This window comes from Podarcis tiliguerta (genome assembly GCF_965153285.1).
Source record: "Podarcis tiliguerta genome assembly, chromosome: 1".
Classification (NCBI taxonomy): Eukaryota; Metazoa; Chordata; class Lepidosauria; order Squamata; family Lacertidae; genus Podarcis; species Podarcis tiliguerta.
The window spans coordinates 32346871-32366515 of NC_139534.1; the positions used below are offsets into that span (position 1 = coordinate 32346871).

General features: G+C 44.6%; 1 protein-coding gene across 4 annotated transcripts in view; it reads left to right on the forward strand.

Moving 5' to 3' along the window:
• The first annotated feature begins 293 nt into the window (after positions 1 to 293).
• The window catches only part of ACVR1 (activin A receptor type 1), a 76207-nt gene continuing 56855 nt past the window's right edge, over positions 294 to 19645 (forward strand). Inside the window, exon 1 of one of the 4 annotated variants that reach the window (XM_083410082.1) lies at positions 294 to 372. Coding sequence is in view for 3 of the 4 variants with exons in the window: in XM_083410078.1 (XP_083266204.1) it covers positions 16802 to 16830 (29 nt within the window). In the remaining variant the exon portion in view is untranslated. Of the gene's footprint in view, positions 373 to 755; positions 1226 to 2460; positions 2484 to 16786; positions 16831 to 19645 lie in introns of those variants that run through there. The other 3 variants (XM_083410079.1, XM_083410080.1, XM_083410078.1) reach the window with 3 other exon arrangements.

The window sequence follows — 19645 nt, forward strand, 5'->3', positions numbered from 1 at the left end:
GCATAGGCTTCAATTTGTTGACTAGTTTAAGCAGTGAAAAATATAACCTCAACTTATTCAAACCACTCATACACAAGGCTCAGAAAGCTCTCCCCGAGTACAACAACGAAACATTTTTTTTCTACGTTGGCGAGAGAGGCCAAAGGTTTTCTTTCTTTTTAATTAAGTGATTGGAACTCGCGGTCTATTTTTAGTGGCAAAGCTCATCCCTGAGATGTACTAAGAGTCTCTGATCATGTGCAGTGTGCTGTTCTCTTACAACTGAACCACCCCATCCCTTTCCTGTTGGAGAGGGGTGTGATGATGGCCTAGCAGCCTGGATCCGACCCTTCCTGAATGCGCGATCTTTCCCCCTCGAGTTGCTAAAAAGAGGTTTGTGCGTGTGTGTGTTTGTGTGTGATCAAAACACGGTTTGGAAGAGCGCTGGGTGAAGACTTTGGTGCCGCGTGGTCCATTAGGGCAAGAAAAAAAACCGTAACTTAAGAGGCGGCTTGCATGCGCTTGCTTGATTTTTTTTTCCTTCCAAAAAACCGAGCCCTGGCCACCCGGGTGGCTCCCAGACAGGTATGGGGGCATCTGCGTGTGCCCTGTGGGCGTGCCACGTCTGGGTGTCTCGTGCGTGCCCGCTGGGGCCGGGTGTGATTCCCGGCTCGGTCCTGCAGGGGGCGAGGCAGGGCGTGTCTGCTCTGGCGCCTGGATTTGCGCCGGGAGGAAATGATGTGCCTGGCTTGCCTGGTTAATTACAGCTCCAGACTCCCATTGGCAGAGCAGGGAGCAGCCACTTCCTCCTCCCTCACTGCAGCTGTATCCCCGGCTGAGTAGCCCCTCCTCCTCCTCCTCGCCTCGCCTGGCTGCCTCTTCGGAACTTTGCGCCTGGCTCGCTCTTCGCTGCCAACTTTTCCCCGTCGCGACTCGACGGGAACTTCTCCTCCTCCTCCTCCGGGCTCCCCAAAGGCGCCGCTGCGGGCAGCTCAGGCATCGCCGGAAAGGGGGCCGGGCGCTGGGAAGATGCGGCCGGGCGCAGCGCCGTGATTACAGTGCGGGTCTCCGGGAAGGGGTTGCGCCGCCGCCAGCCCTTCTTGCAGCTACAGCCGGAGCAGCAGCAGCAAAGCCCATGGACGGGAAGTTCCTCCTGCTCCTCCTCCCTTAGGATCCCTGGGGATCCCGCGCCGCCGCCGCCGCCTCCCCCCTGCTTCTTCGCCTTTGTCTGCGGTGCTATGAAGAGGTGAGTGGAGCTGCCTGTCTGAGCGGAGGCTCGCCCTTTGGATCTCACTCCCGCCCCAAATCCAGCAGCCTCTCCCTCTTCTCTCCTCGGGGTCCAAAATGCGTCCTTTCCCTCCCCCCCCCCACGCGTGGGTCAAAACCCGCCTCCTACTGCGTCTCTGGAACTGTGTTGGAGACGATTATTATTTTATTTTAAATTTTAAAAAAATATCTCGATTTCCAACCCCCTTCCTTCTTACGCCGCTTGTTTGGAAAACAACGAGCCCCCCCTTCTTTATATATATATATAAATATACGTAGAATTTATTTATTTGTTTTTAAAAACCAAGCCAGGAACTCGATTCGGAATACTGTACAATAATGTGCGGTTCATGCAGTGCCTGCTCCTGTTCTGTCTGTGTAAATGGGCGTTTCGGACGCGCCTTTAAGAATCCTTCCAGAAAAGCTCCCAAAGCCAATAATATTACATCTGAGCTCTGCTTCCAGAGGCGGAAACTTAAGAGGAGATTTGAGGTGGGGGGAGGGGGGCACATCCTTTAATCACTTCTGGGAGGCAAGCCTCTTCTGGTGCAGGAAGAGAGGGGGAGGAGGAGGGGGTCAGGGAGGAAAGAGAATCTGTAAACTTTCCTTGGCTCCCTCCCTCCTTTCCTGGCTATAGTCTTCCAGCAGCATCAAAGGCAGGAATGTGGGATTCATCTTCAGATGCCCACAGGGCAACTGTGGTTACAGATGTTACTCATTACCTTGCCAAGTAGAAGCCCTTCCCTCTTAAGCTGCAGCTCTTGCAGGAAAAGAGAAAGAGAGCAGCTTGGCAAAGTCATAAATAAAAATGGAAGGGAGATGGATAATTTGGTTTGAAGCAAGAGCCTTACTTTATTTTTATTTTTGAGTGTGTGTTTGGACTGGTCTTTGTTGTTAAGTTGCTGGTTGTGCATCTAAAGTGTTTGGGAGGTGCCCAAAGGCTCGGGTACCTTTTTTTTATTAAGTTGCCTTGTAGATTTTATTTGTTGCTTTGGAGGTGACTTGCACACTTTAAAGAACCGGGTACATTAAAAGCTTTGATTTAGTTCTCTGAAGAACATAGGAAGACTCGTTCTGTGTTTATTTTTAAAAAATAAAAAATAGGCCTCTTTGTTGGCATCTTTTACTTGTCTGACTACTCTCTTGGCTCGTGGTTTCAGTTGGTGAAAGAAATACTTAACCCACAAACACGATGTTTGGCAGTTGCTCCCTTTCCAAATCCTATGGAAAATGTTGAGGTATGAAATTGTCTACTCTGTGGGGGAGTCCTTTATTTGGTTTATTCAAATAAAACAAAAATGAAAAACAGTGCGTTGGTCTGTACAGCCAACCCACACATTCAGAGAATTCACATTGTCCAGTTCTGCAAAGTTAATTTTGGCTTTTGCATGTGAAAGTGAGACAGTGCACAATTCCCCCCTCCCCCTTTGTCAACAAACGAACTAACAGTTAATTGTTAAAGAGTACTCAGCCTCCTTCACTAGAAAGAGAGGAGGGGAAAGAGCGAAGTCATTGTATGTCTATTTTGTATTTTAGGTTTCACTTTTCATGTTGTAACTTACATTTAATGTATATTTGCTACTGGTATATAAACTGTTTGCTGGCTGGTATGTTGTGGCATGAGCTGAGGGCAGGGCAACAGCCTACTCCAGGCTTCCGCAACCTCCACCTTCCAGATGTTTTTGGCCTACAACTCCCATAATCCCTAGCTAGCAGGTCCAGTGGTCAGGGATGATGGGAATTGTAGTCTCAAAACATCTGGAGGGCCGAGGTTGAGGAAGCCTGCTGTCCTACTTCATCAGATGCACTCATACTGATTTAAAATGTTACTTTCTACAAAACTGCCACAGTATATATTCATTTTCAACATATAATATGCTGCTGTTCTGCCAGTACCATATTGGTTGTTTCTTTGCTCTTTGAACTTTATAAACGTTTGGTGGTAATGTGCATCTTATTGCAAGTCTGTACATTTGAAGAGCAGTGATAATATGTAAGTATAATGAAGGAGGACTTGGCATAGCCTAGTTTGTTTCTGTGCATCTCAAGTAGTTGACCTTGAGTAACACAGGTTAACCCTGTTTTCCCAACCTTCCTCTCATTAACTTAGAGTAGCACCGATGTTGACATAAGTGGGAGAGTCTTGTCTAGTCAGAGTTGTTGACAGTCTGCTCCCCACTTTTTATCATGGCCTAAACATCTATTTATGTCCTTCCCCATGCAGAACACATGTGCGATTTTCTAGCTGTGTGGTTGTCAACAAACCATAGAGGTCAGTCCATGGAGCTATGTTGGTAAATGAATCTCATCCCTAAATAGTAGTTCTGCTTTTTTAGCACTCTATATACTGTTTGCTTGCTCTCCAAAAGTTTTAAGGAAAAGTGTATCTGGAAAGAAGGTGGATGTTCCACAAGACCGCAAGATAGTTATCCAGTTGTATTTGAGAATTTGGGCCTAGGAACAGGCTGGCATCACATTTTGGGGCATGATACAGAAAGCCACAGAGAAATTGTGGTTACATCCATTGCTGCAGGAGTATCAGAGGTACTTTTTGGCTGTTTGTGACATTAGTGGTGGTTGATGGGTGCTGTTTCCTTTCATCGCTCCCCTTTACAGAAACCACTTTATGAAGATTTATTTTTTTGCTCTTGATGACTGTGCATCCATTCTGTACACATCTAGAGCACTCACTCAGGACATTGGAAGTGGCAGTTGACAAAGAGCAGCAAGGCCTTGGCTATGTGTGCAAGCTGTGCGCAGTTTCAGTATGTTGTGGTGGGACCGCAGTACATACTTCAAGGAGCTCAAAGGTTGTCTCTTAACTCAAAACGGGGAGTGTGTGTGTGGCATTTAATTTTTTTTAAGACAAGGACCAGGAGGATGTTATTTACACACTCAATTCGTTTCTTAATTTGCAACACGGGTGACTAACCTTCAGCTACCCAGGTGTTGGTGATCTATGACTCCCATCAGTCCTAGCTAGCATGGCCAGTAGTCAGAGGTGATGGGAACTGATCTACAACGATCCACCTCCATCATTCAGCCCGGACACTGAGATCCAGCGCCCTCATTGCGAGAAGTAAGGTTACAGGGAACCAGGCAGAGGGCCTTCTCGGTAGTGGCGCCTGCCCTGTGGAACGTCCTCCAAGCAGATGTCAAAGTAATAAACAAGTATTTTACTTTTAAAAGACAACTGAAGGCATCCCTCTTTAGGGAAGTTTTTAATGTCTGATGCTGTACTGTTTTTAATATTCAGTTGGAAGCCGCCCAGAGTGGCTGGGGAAACCCAGAACTTGTACTTTCAGAGAGCAGGGATTGTCTACTTGTTCTGGGCTTTGGAACAGAGCCTGTCCAGTGCAATATGATAACCCACCCCCTGAATACTCTGGCTTGGTGAAAGAATGAAATCGGTGGTGTCCACAAATTATGGGGGCGATCCTGTGTTAGCCCTGATTCCCATTATATGGGTATAGCATATTATAAACTTATGGGAGTAACTTGATACATATAAAATGTGGTTGGTAAAAAGATGGGGTTTGGCAGTCTTCACTGCTTCCCAGGAAGTGCACAGAAAATAGACAATCACATAAAGCTATATCACAGTTGGTTTTCAAAGTGGACCCATACGACCATCTAAGCCTTCTCTTTTGCTTAAGTGGCATGTGTTGAGACATTGCAGGCTTTATGGCCTAAGCATGGATTTGGGAAGCATCCATTTAATTGAAAAGACAAAAGGCTGCTAGCTGCCTGTGCTCTCATCTGCTTGTAAGATGAAAGTTTGGCTGTTTGGAAAGTGTGTGAGCTAGAGTTCTGTGCTGAACCTTAACAGAGGTTTTCTTTCATCATTCAAGAGAGGTTGCGGGGATGAAACATACATGCTTTTTTGGGGGGGGGGGGAGTGTGGCTAACACACTCTCTTTCTCTCTCAGTAGGCTGGTCTGAGGAGGTTGCATTTACCAAGGTGATCAAGGGACCTGCCCTGTTGTTGTTTTCATTGAGGAGCTATTTAGGAAAGCCTTACACTCGCAGCAATGGGGAGCTTTCTGCAAGCTGCCTCCCAGCCCAGGATTTTTATCTGGTATGATTCTTTGAGCACACAAATCTCGCTAGTCATGATGGCTAGAGTACCAGTTGATCATGAATGGCGAGATTGCTGCTGCACTCATGTCTAGTTTGAAGGCTTCTATAGTCATTTGTTTCACCATTGTGAAAACAGAACCTTGGACTAAATGGGCCTTTAGCTTGATCCAGAAGGGCCCTCTTGACGTTCTCAGTTATACATGCGAGCTGAAAACTGATGTATGTGGCGGTGAAAAAAAGAAAAAGACTTGCAGTGCAATAGGCACAGGAGTGTTCCCCTTCCCTTCAAGTGTTTCACAGATGTAACTCGCTCCACACATAGTTCTGAGGCTTACTGGGGATATGGATCCCATGTAGCTTACAATCAGTAAGATAACTGGAATCTGAAATAACAATTTCTCCTCTTCTCCCTCTGTGCGTTGTTTTGGGAGTTCTCCCCCTTCCCCTGATCCAGTTTGAGGGGCAGGTGAGAGAAAGTGAAAAGGCTTGGTCCATTAGAAGAAATCCCTGCATGGGATTCGACTAGTGGGACCAGTTGGTTAAATTTGGCTCTAACTTATTTATTATGGCATAAGCTTCCATGTTCTTCTTTGTGTGCCTCCCCCCGCAAGAGGTCCAGAGGGCGGCAAAATGAGAATGGACTTTTTCTACATCAGCTCCCTGTTTGTGGAATGCTCTCCGCAGGGAGGTTCGGCTGGTACCTTCATTCTACGCCAGGCGAAAATATTCCCCCAAAACAGGCCTTTGGCTGATTAACATCCTATACCCTTTTAAAAGTGTGTGTTTGGGAAGGGAAGGGGGGGGTATTGGTTTGTCCTCCCACCTTGTTTTTTATTATGTATTTTGTGTTTTCATCTTGTATTTTTATGCCGTGAACTGCCCTGAGATTTACAGATGAAGGGCGGTATACAAATTTCAATATATACATGTTGTCAAATCCTTAGCTTACCTTGGTGCAAAGGGTGGGCCTGTTGTAAGAAAAACAGGATTGTACCCCAGATTTGAAATACTAGCTAACTAAATATGTGCACTCAACCCAACCAGATAAACTCATCCCAAGTCCTGACGCACTGTGTCTGCCTACCCCGCTCCCAAATTCTTCCTCCTGTTTCCTCAGTCCTTAGGCCAATATGTGCCCAGATTCCGTTATCTTCTGTTGCTGCCTCTGTGGTCAGTAAACCTATCCTTGTTTTTATTCTATCTCTGCACGTGTTTGTTGCCTCAGCCTCTTGGGAAGCGCAAAGCTGCTTCCTACTAGAATCTTTGGGGCAATAAAGATCTCCTTGTGATTATGGGAAACCTGTCTGCAAGATTTGGTTGTGAGTTGGATAGAGCAAGTGCCACATCTGCCCCCACCCTCCACTGCCCTGCACAGTGATGATTGCTTGATTACCTTCAAAATCACCCTTAGGCCTGTTTGGAAATTGATCCTTTCAAGGCCTACTACTTTGATTAAATTATATAAGACTGCAGTGAAGTTAAACACAAGGGATACACGCTTCTTCTTGGTAGTCATTGGTGTTTATTTGACAGAGAGAGACTGAAACCAGGGCAAGTAGCTTATAGATGAGGCTAAAATACAAATCAGGGCTTATTTCCCGTGAACCATCGGTTTGCAAGATTGCTTTTTGATTGCTTATCTGCTGTCTCATGGAAACTGTGATATCAAAAAAAGCCGCTTTTTTGTCAGTTTGCATGTGTCTCCCTAGTTCTGCATGTGTTTTCTTCCGTGTGAACTTTTGCAGAAATGTATTTAACAGCTTCCCTATCAAACTGGCTTTTGAGGTCCCAGGCGTTTAGAGAAGGTGATGTCAGACAGATCGCTTGCTGACTCAGTCCCTGTTGCAAAGCTTATGGGAAGTGTTTTGAAGGATGGCGTCTCATAAGTCACTTTGACCCCCCCCCCCATCTCTAATCAATTATCTAAATAATTTTTTTGGGAGAAATGGCAAAGCCTTTCTGAATCCATTTGTACCCCTGCCTTCATCCCAGAGTGGTGGTATCTGTGACTTGCGCCTTGGACCAGGGTGGTTTTGCTTGTTGTTTGTTTGTTTCCCTCTAGGCAGGGGAGTTTGTAACCTGCCTTGCCCAGAGTTGCCCAGGGGACAAAGGTGCATGAAGGAAGCAATGTCTGGCCTGATGTCTCCATGAATACAGCTACTTCTCCCTGGCAGCAATTTAAGTGCCTGCTGTAGCTGCTATGTTTGTGCAGATCCCCCTTGGGAAACAGTGGCTCTGTATCCCTTGAATGTGCCAAGTTGAGTACAGTGGTACCTCGGGTTACATACGCTTCAGGTTACATAAGCTTCAGGTTACAGACTCTGCTAACCCAGAAATAATGCTTCAGGATAAGAACTTTGCTTCAGGATGAGAACAGAAATTGTGCTCCGACGGCGCTTCAGCAGCAGGAGGCCCCATGAGCTAAAGTGGTGCTTCAGGTTAAGAACAGTTTCAAGTTAAGAGCGGACCTCCGGAACGAATTAAGTATTTAACCTGAGGTACCACTGTATTGCTTTCTCTCCCTCCAACCACTGCCCCCCCGGCAGCTTCAGGTTAGAAAGGGCTGAATCAGCCCCTGAATTAGCACAACTGTCATTTTTGTCTGTGCTGCTTCCCTCCGTGTTGAATGATTTGGGTGGGACTACGCTATGTTGGCTGGTTAAGTGTCAGACCGTGAGAATTGACTTCATTTGTGGAAGGGCTGATTTTCTCCAGTGTCTTTAATGCGTGTCTTGTCTGGCAGAGAGCAACCAAGTTACAGAACCTAAATGTGAGCCCCAAACTTAAATGGGAGTTTCAGTGGCCTTGTTTGCACATAACGAAAAGCCAGGGGTTGTGGCTTAACAATGGTTGACCATGAATGAGTAGTGTTCCTGTGCACACGGCTCGATTGCTCCTGCTTCACTCCTCCCCTGGCACAAACAGGACATCTGAATGGTGGTTTGTTTCCCCCTAAGAAGCCATGGTTCAGAAGCTAACAACAAACCAAGGTTTACTTTTCCGTAACTTAAAGTCTTAACTGACCTGCTATGGCTATAATTAGCTCTTTGGTCACCAAATCATCACAGTTGACATTGTACAAATTAACTCATACTAGGGATTGTGAGTTTGCTACCCCCCCCCCCGTTGTTGTTGTACTCTTGCTAACATGTCCAGTAGTTGGGGGCGGTGGGAGTTTTAGGGACCCACTATGACTTCCCCAACCCTTTGCTGGGGCTTTGTGTATCTTAAAAGCAAACCAAAATAAGTGCGAAATTCTGCACCAAGAAGAGTTCACTTCTGTGGTCTGTATGAATTATTCAACTGAAGTCAATTTACATTATTATTATTATTATTATTACCATTATAATTATTAATATATATATATATATATATATATATATATGCAGGTTTTGGTGTCCTCGGGTGTCTTCCCGTGTAAAAGTTGGGGTGTCTAGGCGACGTTTCGACGTTTGCCTTTTCTTCTTTTGTTCCTTAATTACTTGAGGGATATCTTGAGTGATTTCTTGAGTGATTTCCTGAATCCCACTTAGGTGGGTCATTAGGTGTGGATTAGTTGCTAAAGCCTTCGTGTCTTGAACTCTTGAACTTTGTGAAGAGTTTTTCTGAGAAGATGGCTGTACTGCACTTGGTTGTGCTCTGGCTTGGCTTCGTGTATAGGGGCGAGCTGTGGTTTTGTGGCCTGTGCCAGCCAGATCTGTGTAGGGATTGCAGGGGGGTGCAGCATCCGGAGGTGCCACCCTGGTTTGGCTACTGGATGGTGTCTGTAATTTATCTGTGGAGAGGGTCTGGGTTTGGGTCTGGTGTGGTTGATTGGTGATGGCGTTCCGTGTGCCTCTGGATCTGGTGTCAGATTTTGTGGGGAGGGCTAATCCCTCAAGTAATTAAGGAACAAAAGAAGAAAAGGCACACTAGCCTGGGAACCTCCTCTCTGCCCAGAACATTAGAGGCTATACACCACACCTCCTCAACAGTATTTATAGGAACTCAAACACTGAGATCCTGCTCTGTTCCAGTAACAAGAAGCCGAAAGCACCAGCCTGAAGATGACGAGTGAGACCTCGTCGAAACGTCGCCTAGACACCCCAACTTTTACACGGGAAGACACCCGAGGACACCAAAACCTGCATTCCTGTACCCGTGAAAATCTACGAAAGCATATATATATATATATATATATATATACTATTTGCCTGCCAAAATGGCTGCTTTTTCTCCTAACATTTCTCTTATTAATTCCAACTTCACATTATTTTGTTCGCCCTTGCTAGTTATATGTATGGCGTTGAACCCCCCCCCCCCCAAAAAAAAAAATCCCTCTGACTCCTGAGTTTACAGTGGACGCTCTCTTAAAAACCAGAGTTCTGTTTTGTGGGTTTTCTGTGCTCCCATAAGATCACCATCACCAGTTTTATTTTAGTGCCCACACTTCACCCTGAGGTCCCTGGGTGGGTTAGAACAATTTAAATCACAACGTTAAAAAACAACAACAGTTTAAAACAAATTAAAATTTCAAGAATAGGGTGGGTCCTAAAAATCTCTGGTGTCAACAGCCAGAGTAAAGAGTTTTGTCTTCCGCATTTGCGGAGTACTGAATAGTGAAGATGACAGGCACACTTCTGTGGAGAGGGAGTCCCAAAGCTTGGGGGCTGCTGTGGAAAATGCTTCCTCTTGGCCCATTACCCCTAGCTTCTTAGGACACTGCTGTCTATCAAGATGGTCTCCTGTGCTGATCATCACACTTGAGAGGGAACAAAGCCATCTTTTAGATGTTTGAGGCCTAACTCATTTACGGCTTTAAACCAGGATGGATTTGATTTAAATCAAATCGACTTAAATCACAATTTAAACCATTAGTCAGTAAGACTTCATTTAATTTTTTTTTCTTTTTTTACAGAAAGACTCATCCTTGCTGGTATAATCTTAATATTTACAACCAGTTGAAGGTTTCATTGTTGTAATAATAAATTTTCAGAGTAGTTTCTACAGTTGCATCAAAAATTACTGATTTGATTATACTATTAGAAATACATAATCATGAAATTATTGTGAGGTTTAATAAGTTAACTGTTTATATTTGGACAACTTTTCTGCTGTACTTTATTGGAAAGAGAAAAATAATCATTTCCTTAATAACAATTTAAACTAGTTAACTAAAACAGTAACATTATAGCATATGTATCCATGTTTGTTAACTGATATGCTTAAACATTAAAAAACAAACAAACCTTAGACTGAGTTTTAGCACACATGAGAAACTTAAAACAAATTCTTATTTCCTGATGAATAGCCTTTGGACTAACTTAAAAAGAAAACTACCGTATTTTTCGTCCCAATAGGACGCACCTAGTTTTTTTGGGGGGAAACCGAACTAGGTCGGGGAAACCGAACCAGGTCAAGGAACAGCGGAATGGCGGCGCTGCGCCTCCTTGCTGTCCCCTGAGCTTGTGGGGCTGGCCGATGTCTGTCCAGCGGGCGGGGCGCTCTGCTTCAGGGCGCCCCTCATGCTGGGCGGCAGGCTGCTATCCGCAGCGTGGGGAGCCCTGCGGGGAACTCCCCAGGGCTCCAACACGCTGCGGATGTCTGTCCGGTGGGTGGGGTGCTCTGCTTCAGGGCGCCCCTCGCGCCGGGCGGCAGGAACTCCCGCAGGGCTGCCTAGGCTGCGGATGTGTTCCCGAAGCGCTGGGCGCTCTGCTTTCAGTGCGCCCGGTGCTCCGGGAAGCAAGCTGCTATCCGCAGCCTAGACAGCCCTGCGGGAACTTCCGCAGGGCTGCCTAGGCTGTGGATGTGTTCCTGAAGCCTGGAGAGCGAGAGGGGTCGGTGCTCTTGCTCTCCCAAGCTTCAGCGAAAGCCTGCATTCGCCCCATAGGACGCACCCAGATTTCCCCTTCATTTTTGGAGGGGAAAAAGTGCGTCCTATAGGGCGAAAAATACGGTATATTTAGAAAGGTTTTTTCCTCCCAAAGCATTTTATTTTAAAAATCCGATTTAAATTTTAAAAAATCTGCTTTTTTGATGAATTTTTAATTAAAAAATCATTGATTTTTATCCACCCTGCTTTAAACTCTTACCATGAGCACATTTGAATCAGGACCAAACTACTGTTATAAAACAGGGGTTTATACGAGATCAAAATAGAACCCCAGCCAGTAATCTGGCCGCTGCATTTTGGATCAATGCTGAGTCATCTTCAAAGGGAGCCCCCCCATATAGAGTCATTGCAACAATCCAGTCTTACCAGAGAATGGGGTGCAGTGGCCAAGTCGTTTTCTGTTGGAAAGGGGCTGTAGCTGCCAACATCAGAAGATCAGGTGAAAGACTCATCTAGGTCAGCATCTTGTTCTTCCACTGGTCAGCCAGGTACTTATGGGGAGCCAGTGTGCAGGACATGCTTACAACAGCCTTCTCTCTCCCCACATGTGCTTGCCAGCACTGCTTCTGACCGTGGATGCAGAATGTAGCCATCATGGCTAGTAGCCAATGATCCTCTGATCCTTGCCTGATCCTCTTTTTTAAAGCCACCCAAGCTGGGTGGCCATCACTAGCTCTCTTGGAAACGAGTTCCATAGTTTAACTTCACACCGTGTAAAGGAAGTAAGTTCACACCCCTGTCCTCCCTAGAATTTTAGCCTGCACACAGTCCAGCTGGGTTCATCCCAACTGTCCTCCATGGAGTTGTCTGGGCATATAATAGAGACTGGAAGAGCTGTGTTCATTCGTTTGTAAAGGGGGGAAATGAGGCAGGCAGCTGATATTATCTATGGTCAGAGCAGGAATCTGAGATGGGGCTTTGGGAGAGATTTTCAGCTGGAAATGTTGGTGGGCAATAATGATCTGTCCTTCGGCCTGTGCTGTTTAAATTGGAGACCTGATCTAGGCGAGCATAGGTGGTGCTGTTCCATTATTCCCCAGCTCACTAGTATATTCTTTCTCTCTTTTTACCACCCTCTTAATTGGTGACTAATAAATAGCCTGTCAGTCTCGTCTTATTTGCTTTTCGGGCTTTAGGCTGCCAGATTTGAAAACCAGTCAGTCTGAATGCAGCAAATCGGAATCTGGCATTGAATGGCATTTTCACACGCTGCAGAGCAAGGAATCTGTCCTTGCTCAATCAATAAAAATTGAATAGGGATAGGGCAGTGGTCAAGCTTTCTTGACCTGTGTGCTGGTGTTTTTAAGATTCTGAATTGAAACAGAAGCACTCTTGCCCCGCTTAACACATTTGCAGCTTTGATACCAGAAATGGTAAGGCTCCGCTCCTATCAACATTCCTGGTGGGGTTAAAACTGATAAACTCCTTGCTTTGTGGAGCTTTTTGGTGTACAGTGGTACCTCGGTTTAAGAACAACCCTGTTTACAAACTATTCGGTATACGAACTCCGCAAAGCCAGAAGCAGTGTTCCAGTTAGAGAACAGAAGCTGAATGGTGGAGGGGCACTGGCGGCGGGAGGCCTCATTAGGGAAAGCGCGCCTCAGTTTAAGGACAGCTTTGGTTTAAGAACAGACTTCGGAACGGATTAAGTTCATAAACCGAAGTACCACTGTATTTATGGTTTCCTCCTGAGATGAGTTGAATCTGCTCAATAAAGCTGGATTTTGCATCTTTTCAGCAGCTGGGAGAGAGAGGACTTGCTGTGTGGATCCATGGTAAGAAGGGGTTAGATTAGGGAAAGCCTAATAAATCTTATTTTTTTTATAAAAATCACCATCGTGATTTTTAAACAGTTGAAATAGGTGTTAAGTCATGGCAAGCTGGTGATCCATGTTCATGTGAAGCTTTTTAATTATTTTTTGGGGGAAATGCTCTAGTTTTTGCTCTTCTTGTAACATGCCAGCTAATCTCCTGTAACATTAATGCACGTTATTTATGGGCAATATCTCACTCACCCTTGATTCTGAGGCACTGTACGTATGTGATCCTCTGCTTTAATTGTGGCATTTTGAATGTATGCTTCCTGATTTAGGTATGCTTCAAAATGGTTCACCTTGATCACTCTGTATGTGTGTGTAATATAGGGCTTTTCTCCCTTGAGTACCTCAAGCAAAAAGCACACTGGTGTAATATAAAACCCAGGTTTCCATCACACTTGGGCACATTGGTTAGCTGCTACTCCTTCCCCTTTTCTTCCTAAAGCTGGAGGTCAGCTTTATCAAAGTTAAAGCTCAAAAAAGAAATGCGTTTTTAAAAGGCGTTGGAACACCAGGATGTTTGGCACATGCCTAAGCTCAAAGGAGAGGTGATGCCATAGCAAGGGTGCCACTCCAAAAAGCCCCCCTCCCCCAGTTGCTGCCAGCCACGCTCACATAGGCTTGGGCTTGGGCACATCCCGGGAGGGTCTTATCAGCTGATTGTAGCAATTGAATGGGGCAGTGATTGAACGGGGCAGTAAGGCAGAAAGCATGCCTTCAGGAACCCTGTGTAAAATGCAGCATGAGCCGCTTCATTTTGCAGGAGTTGGAGCTTCTGGAGCAGCCTTAAGGGCAGTCCCACACAGAGCGAGCTTCAGTAGCCCAATCCTGAGGTTGCTCATATGAGAAATAGTAGCAAAGCTCTCCTAACTCATACTGTTCAGTGGTACCTTGGTTTGCCACCATTTTGGATTACAACCACATCAAACCCGGAAGTGCGTTCCCTTTTTTTGGATTACAACCCCTTGGGGGGGGGATTACAACCCATTTTTTTTTTAGGCCCCATTGGCGAAAGCATGCTTTGGGTTACAACCTGTTTTGGTTTACAACCGGCCCTCCGGAACGGATTATGGTTGTAAACCGAGGTGCCACTGCATATAAATGTGTATGTAAGAGTTGATATTTGCTTCCCAGGGATAATTGCCTGCAAAAACTTAACATACAATTTTGAAAGTGTTTGGTTAGACCAGGGTTTCCCAAACTTGGCTCTCCCACTGATTTTGGACTACAACTTCCATCATCCCTAGCTAGCAGGACTAGTGGTCAGGGATGATAGGAACTGAAGGCCAAAGACAGCTGGAGACCCAAGTATGGGAAACCCTGGGTTAGACTGATTTTTATATTCTTTCATTGACCTTGAATCCTGGGTTGCCTTTCCATCACTGGAAACACTCCTCACATTTATAGACTCTTTTCTAGCGGAGGCTTATACTGGAGGGAGGAGATAACTTTTATTTATTTCTTTGCCTATTCCCCCCGTAGCCCCCAGCATCGCCTTCCATGCTATTTCAGAGGGTTCCTCCAACCATCTGGAGTAAACTTCCAGTGTGTGGTGTAGGGGGACAGGAGAACACACTCAATCTTTTCAGCCAGCTGGAGCATCCCACTAGGAGAGAACCGCTCACAGGAGCTTACAGTCCCAAACCTTTGTTAACTTATTTTAACATTAGGAAACTGCAGTTTTTAGAAGTGGAAAACTTTACATATAGAAAATGGTAACAGGAAAATGCACTTCTAATCAGCAGTTATAGGAATCGATGGCTAGATGGACAGCTTCTCTTACAAGAAAGGTTCATGATGAGAATAATTCAACGACGTGTCATATGGACTTTTGGTGGATGCAGGTTGCCGTTTATCACTTGACAGCTGATTGAAAAGTGGCTCTGGGTCACTGGCCGCCTTGTCATCTGGCAACTGGTCATCTGTAGCCTCCGGCCATGTGTTGAAGTGAACTTTGCCATACTGTATTTCCATAGCAGGTTGAAAATAAGGATTAGCGAAGATGGGGCAAATTCTTTCTTGGGTCCATTGGGACACTAGGTGCTTAATGAAACAAAAACAATGTTTAATGTCCTGCCACAAACAAACGTTAATAGTAAAAAAAGAGCAATAAGTAGAGATGAAAACTATTTTTTCCAGGCTGCCAGCATTTTATTATGGGATAAAGATGTCCATCCAACCAGTGAACAGATTTTTTTTTAATGGTTCCTCTTCCAAACATTTTGCTCTGGTACAACTTTTCATATCACTGAAATTAGCACTACTGAAACAGATTCTCTTATTACGGAAATGGGTTGGTGGTTCTGCATGTACAAAACTATTCTTGAATGGTGGTTACTATACCGATTGTTCTGCCTTCTGAGTTGATTTATCAGTCAACATTTGTGACTGATTGCTGGCAGCTGCTATTGCTGGCAGCCAAACCTCTGTTCAGACATTCAAGAGAATGCACATGGGTGCAAGCTGTATTTGTGTGGAGTTGAGCAATGTCAGAATCCTCCCCATGATCAGGAACCCTGCACACAGGTTGAGTTTCGCTCACAAGCAAAAACTCAAGAGGGACGGGTAGGTGTGCGTGGCATGGAGGTGGTTGTGCCAGTGTGCACAGCTCTGCACCCCACACAGTTTGAGCGCTCTAGTATTCTTTTGAATGCTTGTAGAGAGGCCTGTTGTGGTGCTTGGCATCTGATGGCACAAGCCACAACTGTTAAGGTAATAGCACTAGTATTCTTGAACTCTGGGGCTGCCAGCAATGCCATACTGCCCTGTTTTAAACACAAGAGCAATGATTTATAATGTAGGAAAGTAGGCAAGAACTGTCGTAATAACGCACCAAATTATGGTATACAGTGGTACCTCGGGTTACATACGTTTCAGGTTACATATGCTTCAGGTTACAGACTCCGCTAACCCAGAAATATTACCTTGGGTTAAGAACTTTGCTTCAGGATGAGAACAGAAATTCTGCTCCGGCGGCACAGCGGGAGCAGGAGGCCCCATTAGCTAAAGTGGTGCTTCAGGTTAAGAACAGTTTCAGGTTAAGAATGGACCTCCGGAACGAATTAAGTACTTAACCCGAGGTACCACTGTACTATGAAAAATGGCATTTGATATGAGGCTTGTAGACTTGGTCGTTCACACAGACCCTCTGAATTGTTGCTGATGCGGCACTGTTTTAGGAATTGCGAACTGTATGTAGTGGAGGTGGGGAGCCAAGGGGTTTAACAGTTGAATTTGCCTGTATGCATATTTAGCATTTCGAAAGGATTTTAGTATTTCGGTTTTCCGGAGCTGGTGTGACAACTCCTAAAAGGCAGAAAATGGTAAGGTTAATCTTCACACGTTTGCAAATGCCAGTGTTGGCTTTGCAAAGATGGCTTTTTTAGCAGCACCAGGAGCACATCAAAGAAAGCGGTAAACGAAGAGGGTGGCAGCAGGAAATTTGATTGTTTTGAACCCACACTAGAAATGTGATCACGCCCTGGCACGGATGAGGTGCTTGTCTTAATCACAGCTTTGTGTTTTGGGTGGGATAAGGGCTGTGCAGCCACACTGTACAAAGCAGGTTGGAAACCATAATCCAGACACACGGGGCATGCTGGGGCATCCTTGTTAGAAACCAAAACATGTTGTAACACTGGTGCTCTCTAATTGTGCTTGCATCTAGCTGAGCTCGGTGGTGAGAACAGGCCCTTAGGCCTTGTCTGAGTTACAGCTATAACTGAGTCATGAGATCAAGTTTCATCACAGCTGTCTGTCCCTCTGACCAGGCTGCTGCACTGTTAAAATGTGTAGTGCAAGGGAGCCTCTAAAGAGGTATGCAAAACTTTTCCCTCTTCTCTTCCCTTTCTATTTTTTTTGCTGTGCATGCATTTTCTTCCTGCTTCAGTCTGGCTGCAGGAGACAATTGTGTCTGGAACAACCGAGTCTCTTTACAGTATGCTTTTAGTTTAACTACGTAGGTTTAGATTTCAAACTTTCACTGTTAAAGTTAATGGAAATTTCTCTAAGAGTTGCTTAAAAGGTCTGGAACACAGAGGAGGGGAGTTTTATTTTTCAACTCTTGTCATCTAAGCTCCTCCTCTGAAATAAGAACAATATTATTATTGTGCAGAAGTGATCTTTTACTAACGCTGAATCCATTTTTGTCAGGAAGGATGGGGGACAAAGTTTCTAAACAGACAATGCCCAAGAATTCATTTGAAAATCGAACTTGAGAGGCATAAATTAGCTCCAGTTTTAAAATATGAATCTATTCACCATGTTTCTTAATAGGTACTTTACCTTAGTTGTTCATGCTTCCTGTGAGAATTTCTAAGGTGATAGGAGTTGGGTAAGGTTGTTACAAGTTGCTTAGACATTTGAGTGCATTTCAGTTTTCCGCAGTCTCATTGCATTGGTGGATCTTGCTTGGCCACCTGGAGGACATACAAGGTGTGAACTTGAGAAATGTCTCCTTTGGGGAAAATCTGTGTATGTGGTATGCTGAAATAGGGTTAACAGTCATGCATAAGTGAAAGTTTAAGGATTTTAAGTTTAAGGGTAAGTTTAAGAATGTGGAATGCTTAGGATCTTTTATTCAAGGGCTCCTTCAGTCTCTCTCTCTCTCTCTCTCTCTCTCTCCCCTCCTGCGTCCCCCAGCCTCTTCACCTTGACATAAAATCACCATTGTGCTCAAAGCACTTTTCCCAACACAATTTTACTGACTCTTAAGAACTGGATGAGCAGCACTGAGTTGATATATTGATGGTTCTGAATAGCCAGTAACCACTGGGGTTTTTTTTATATTATTATTAAAATACTCATATACTCCCCTCTCAGAAAATGTATCCGTGGTGTGCAGCAATTATAAAAACATGAAAAAACTTTAGAAGTAATACAAGATCATTGCTAAAATGACAGCTTATTCAATTAAAATTTTAAACAACTGCAAAAACCTGTCAGCAATAAACCATCAAGAGATGCCCAAAATGCAAAAGTGAGACAGTTTTTAAGGTGCCCTTGGACCCAAGATGATTAGGGCTTTGTATATCAATACAAGAGCCTAATAATAATAATAATAATAATAATAATAATAATAATAATAATTTATTTATACCCCGCCCATCTGGCTGGCTTGAACCTGGGCTTGTAGATACAAATACACTAGATGAAAATACCTTACGGTTGCAAGATTATATATTTGTATTCCATGTTGTACCCCTTTCCTGACTATTTACAAACTCTGAGGTTGGCTCTGATGTATTGGCATTGGCACCACAGTGGCCTGCTCTCTAGCTGTAACTGTGCTAGAGCTGTAAAAGAGCAAATAATCCATGGTTAACTTGAGCGTGCTTGTTTAATGTGAGACTGCAATTCTAACTCTGGCTCGGCTTGGTTTGGCACAATTCTCTCTACTTTCCCCCCCTCTCCAAAAAAATTCCAACTTCAAATCAGGTGCTGGGTGTGCTTTAAAGCACTTACCTGTGCAGAGCTTGGAGTTGTGGATTCTTCAATGGTGAGCTCGCCCCTGGGTACACCAGTCTGGCTTTGTTCCAGTTTATAGACTGCTGTTGTCTCAACATCTCCCCCACCCAACCAGGAAGTGGTTGTGCCATTAAGAACCTTTGGGCTGTACAGAACCTTGCATGGGTTACATACATACATACCCAGCATTGGTTGTCTGTGAATAAAATCTGTATTCTACATAAAAAATAAATGTGAGGGGGGTGTTATCATGTCCCTGTACCTGGGGAATAGGATGCTATGAATATTGCATGAACAGTGGTGCAGCTTTTGGGCTGCTTCATTTTGCAGATCTGGCTTGGGAGAAGCCCTGATTTTAGGAGTTTTATTGTACAGCTTGTTTGAGTTATGCTGCTGGTTTGCATGGGATTTTGGAAGGGGAGGTATTCGTTCTGTGGACGGTGTTGCATCTGTCAGCAGACCATGCAGAACTGCATTTGCAGAAAACTATTACAGTAGGATCTCCCGCCAGAGATGTCTCAGCCCAATAAAAGCATACAGCTGCACTTCATTTGATATTTTATGGAGAGTGGGATATTATGTCCAGAAAGTTTTTAACACTTTCCTTCCCTGCTGCCACCCTAGAAGTGTAGCTGAATTCTTGGAGTACTTTATAGAGGGACTTTACGCAGTGCTATTTTTCTAGAAAAAGTGGTGCAGGAAGTCACCACAAACACCTGTCTTGTTCTCTTAGAATGGCAATGGTGCCCACCTGAGAACTGAGTTCTAGAAAGTTCCAGCTGAAAAAAAAAAGCCATTTGCATTTGTTTGAGTTTGGGGTAAATTAAGCGTGTATATATATATATATATACACACACACACACATATATAGATAGATATGCACAGGACATATCTTTTGCCTCCTCGACACACTTTTCTACTTCTTGGGTTTTGCTCTTATACTATTTTTGCTGTACGTTAAGACATTCAGATAATTAGTTCAAAAAAATAATACAGTGGTACCTCAGGTTACATACGCTTCAGGTTACATACGCTTCAGGTTACAGACTCCGTTAACCCAGAAATAGTGCTTCAGGTTAAGAACTTTGCTTCAGGATGAGAACAGAAATCGGGCTCTTGCGGTGCAGCAGCAGTAGGAGACCCCATTAGCTAAAGTGGTGCTTCA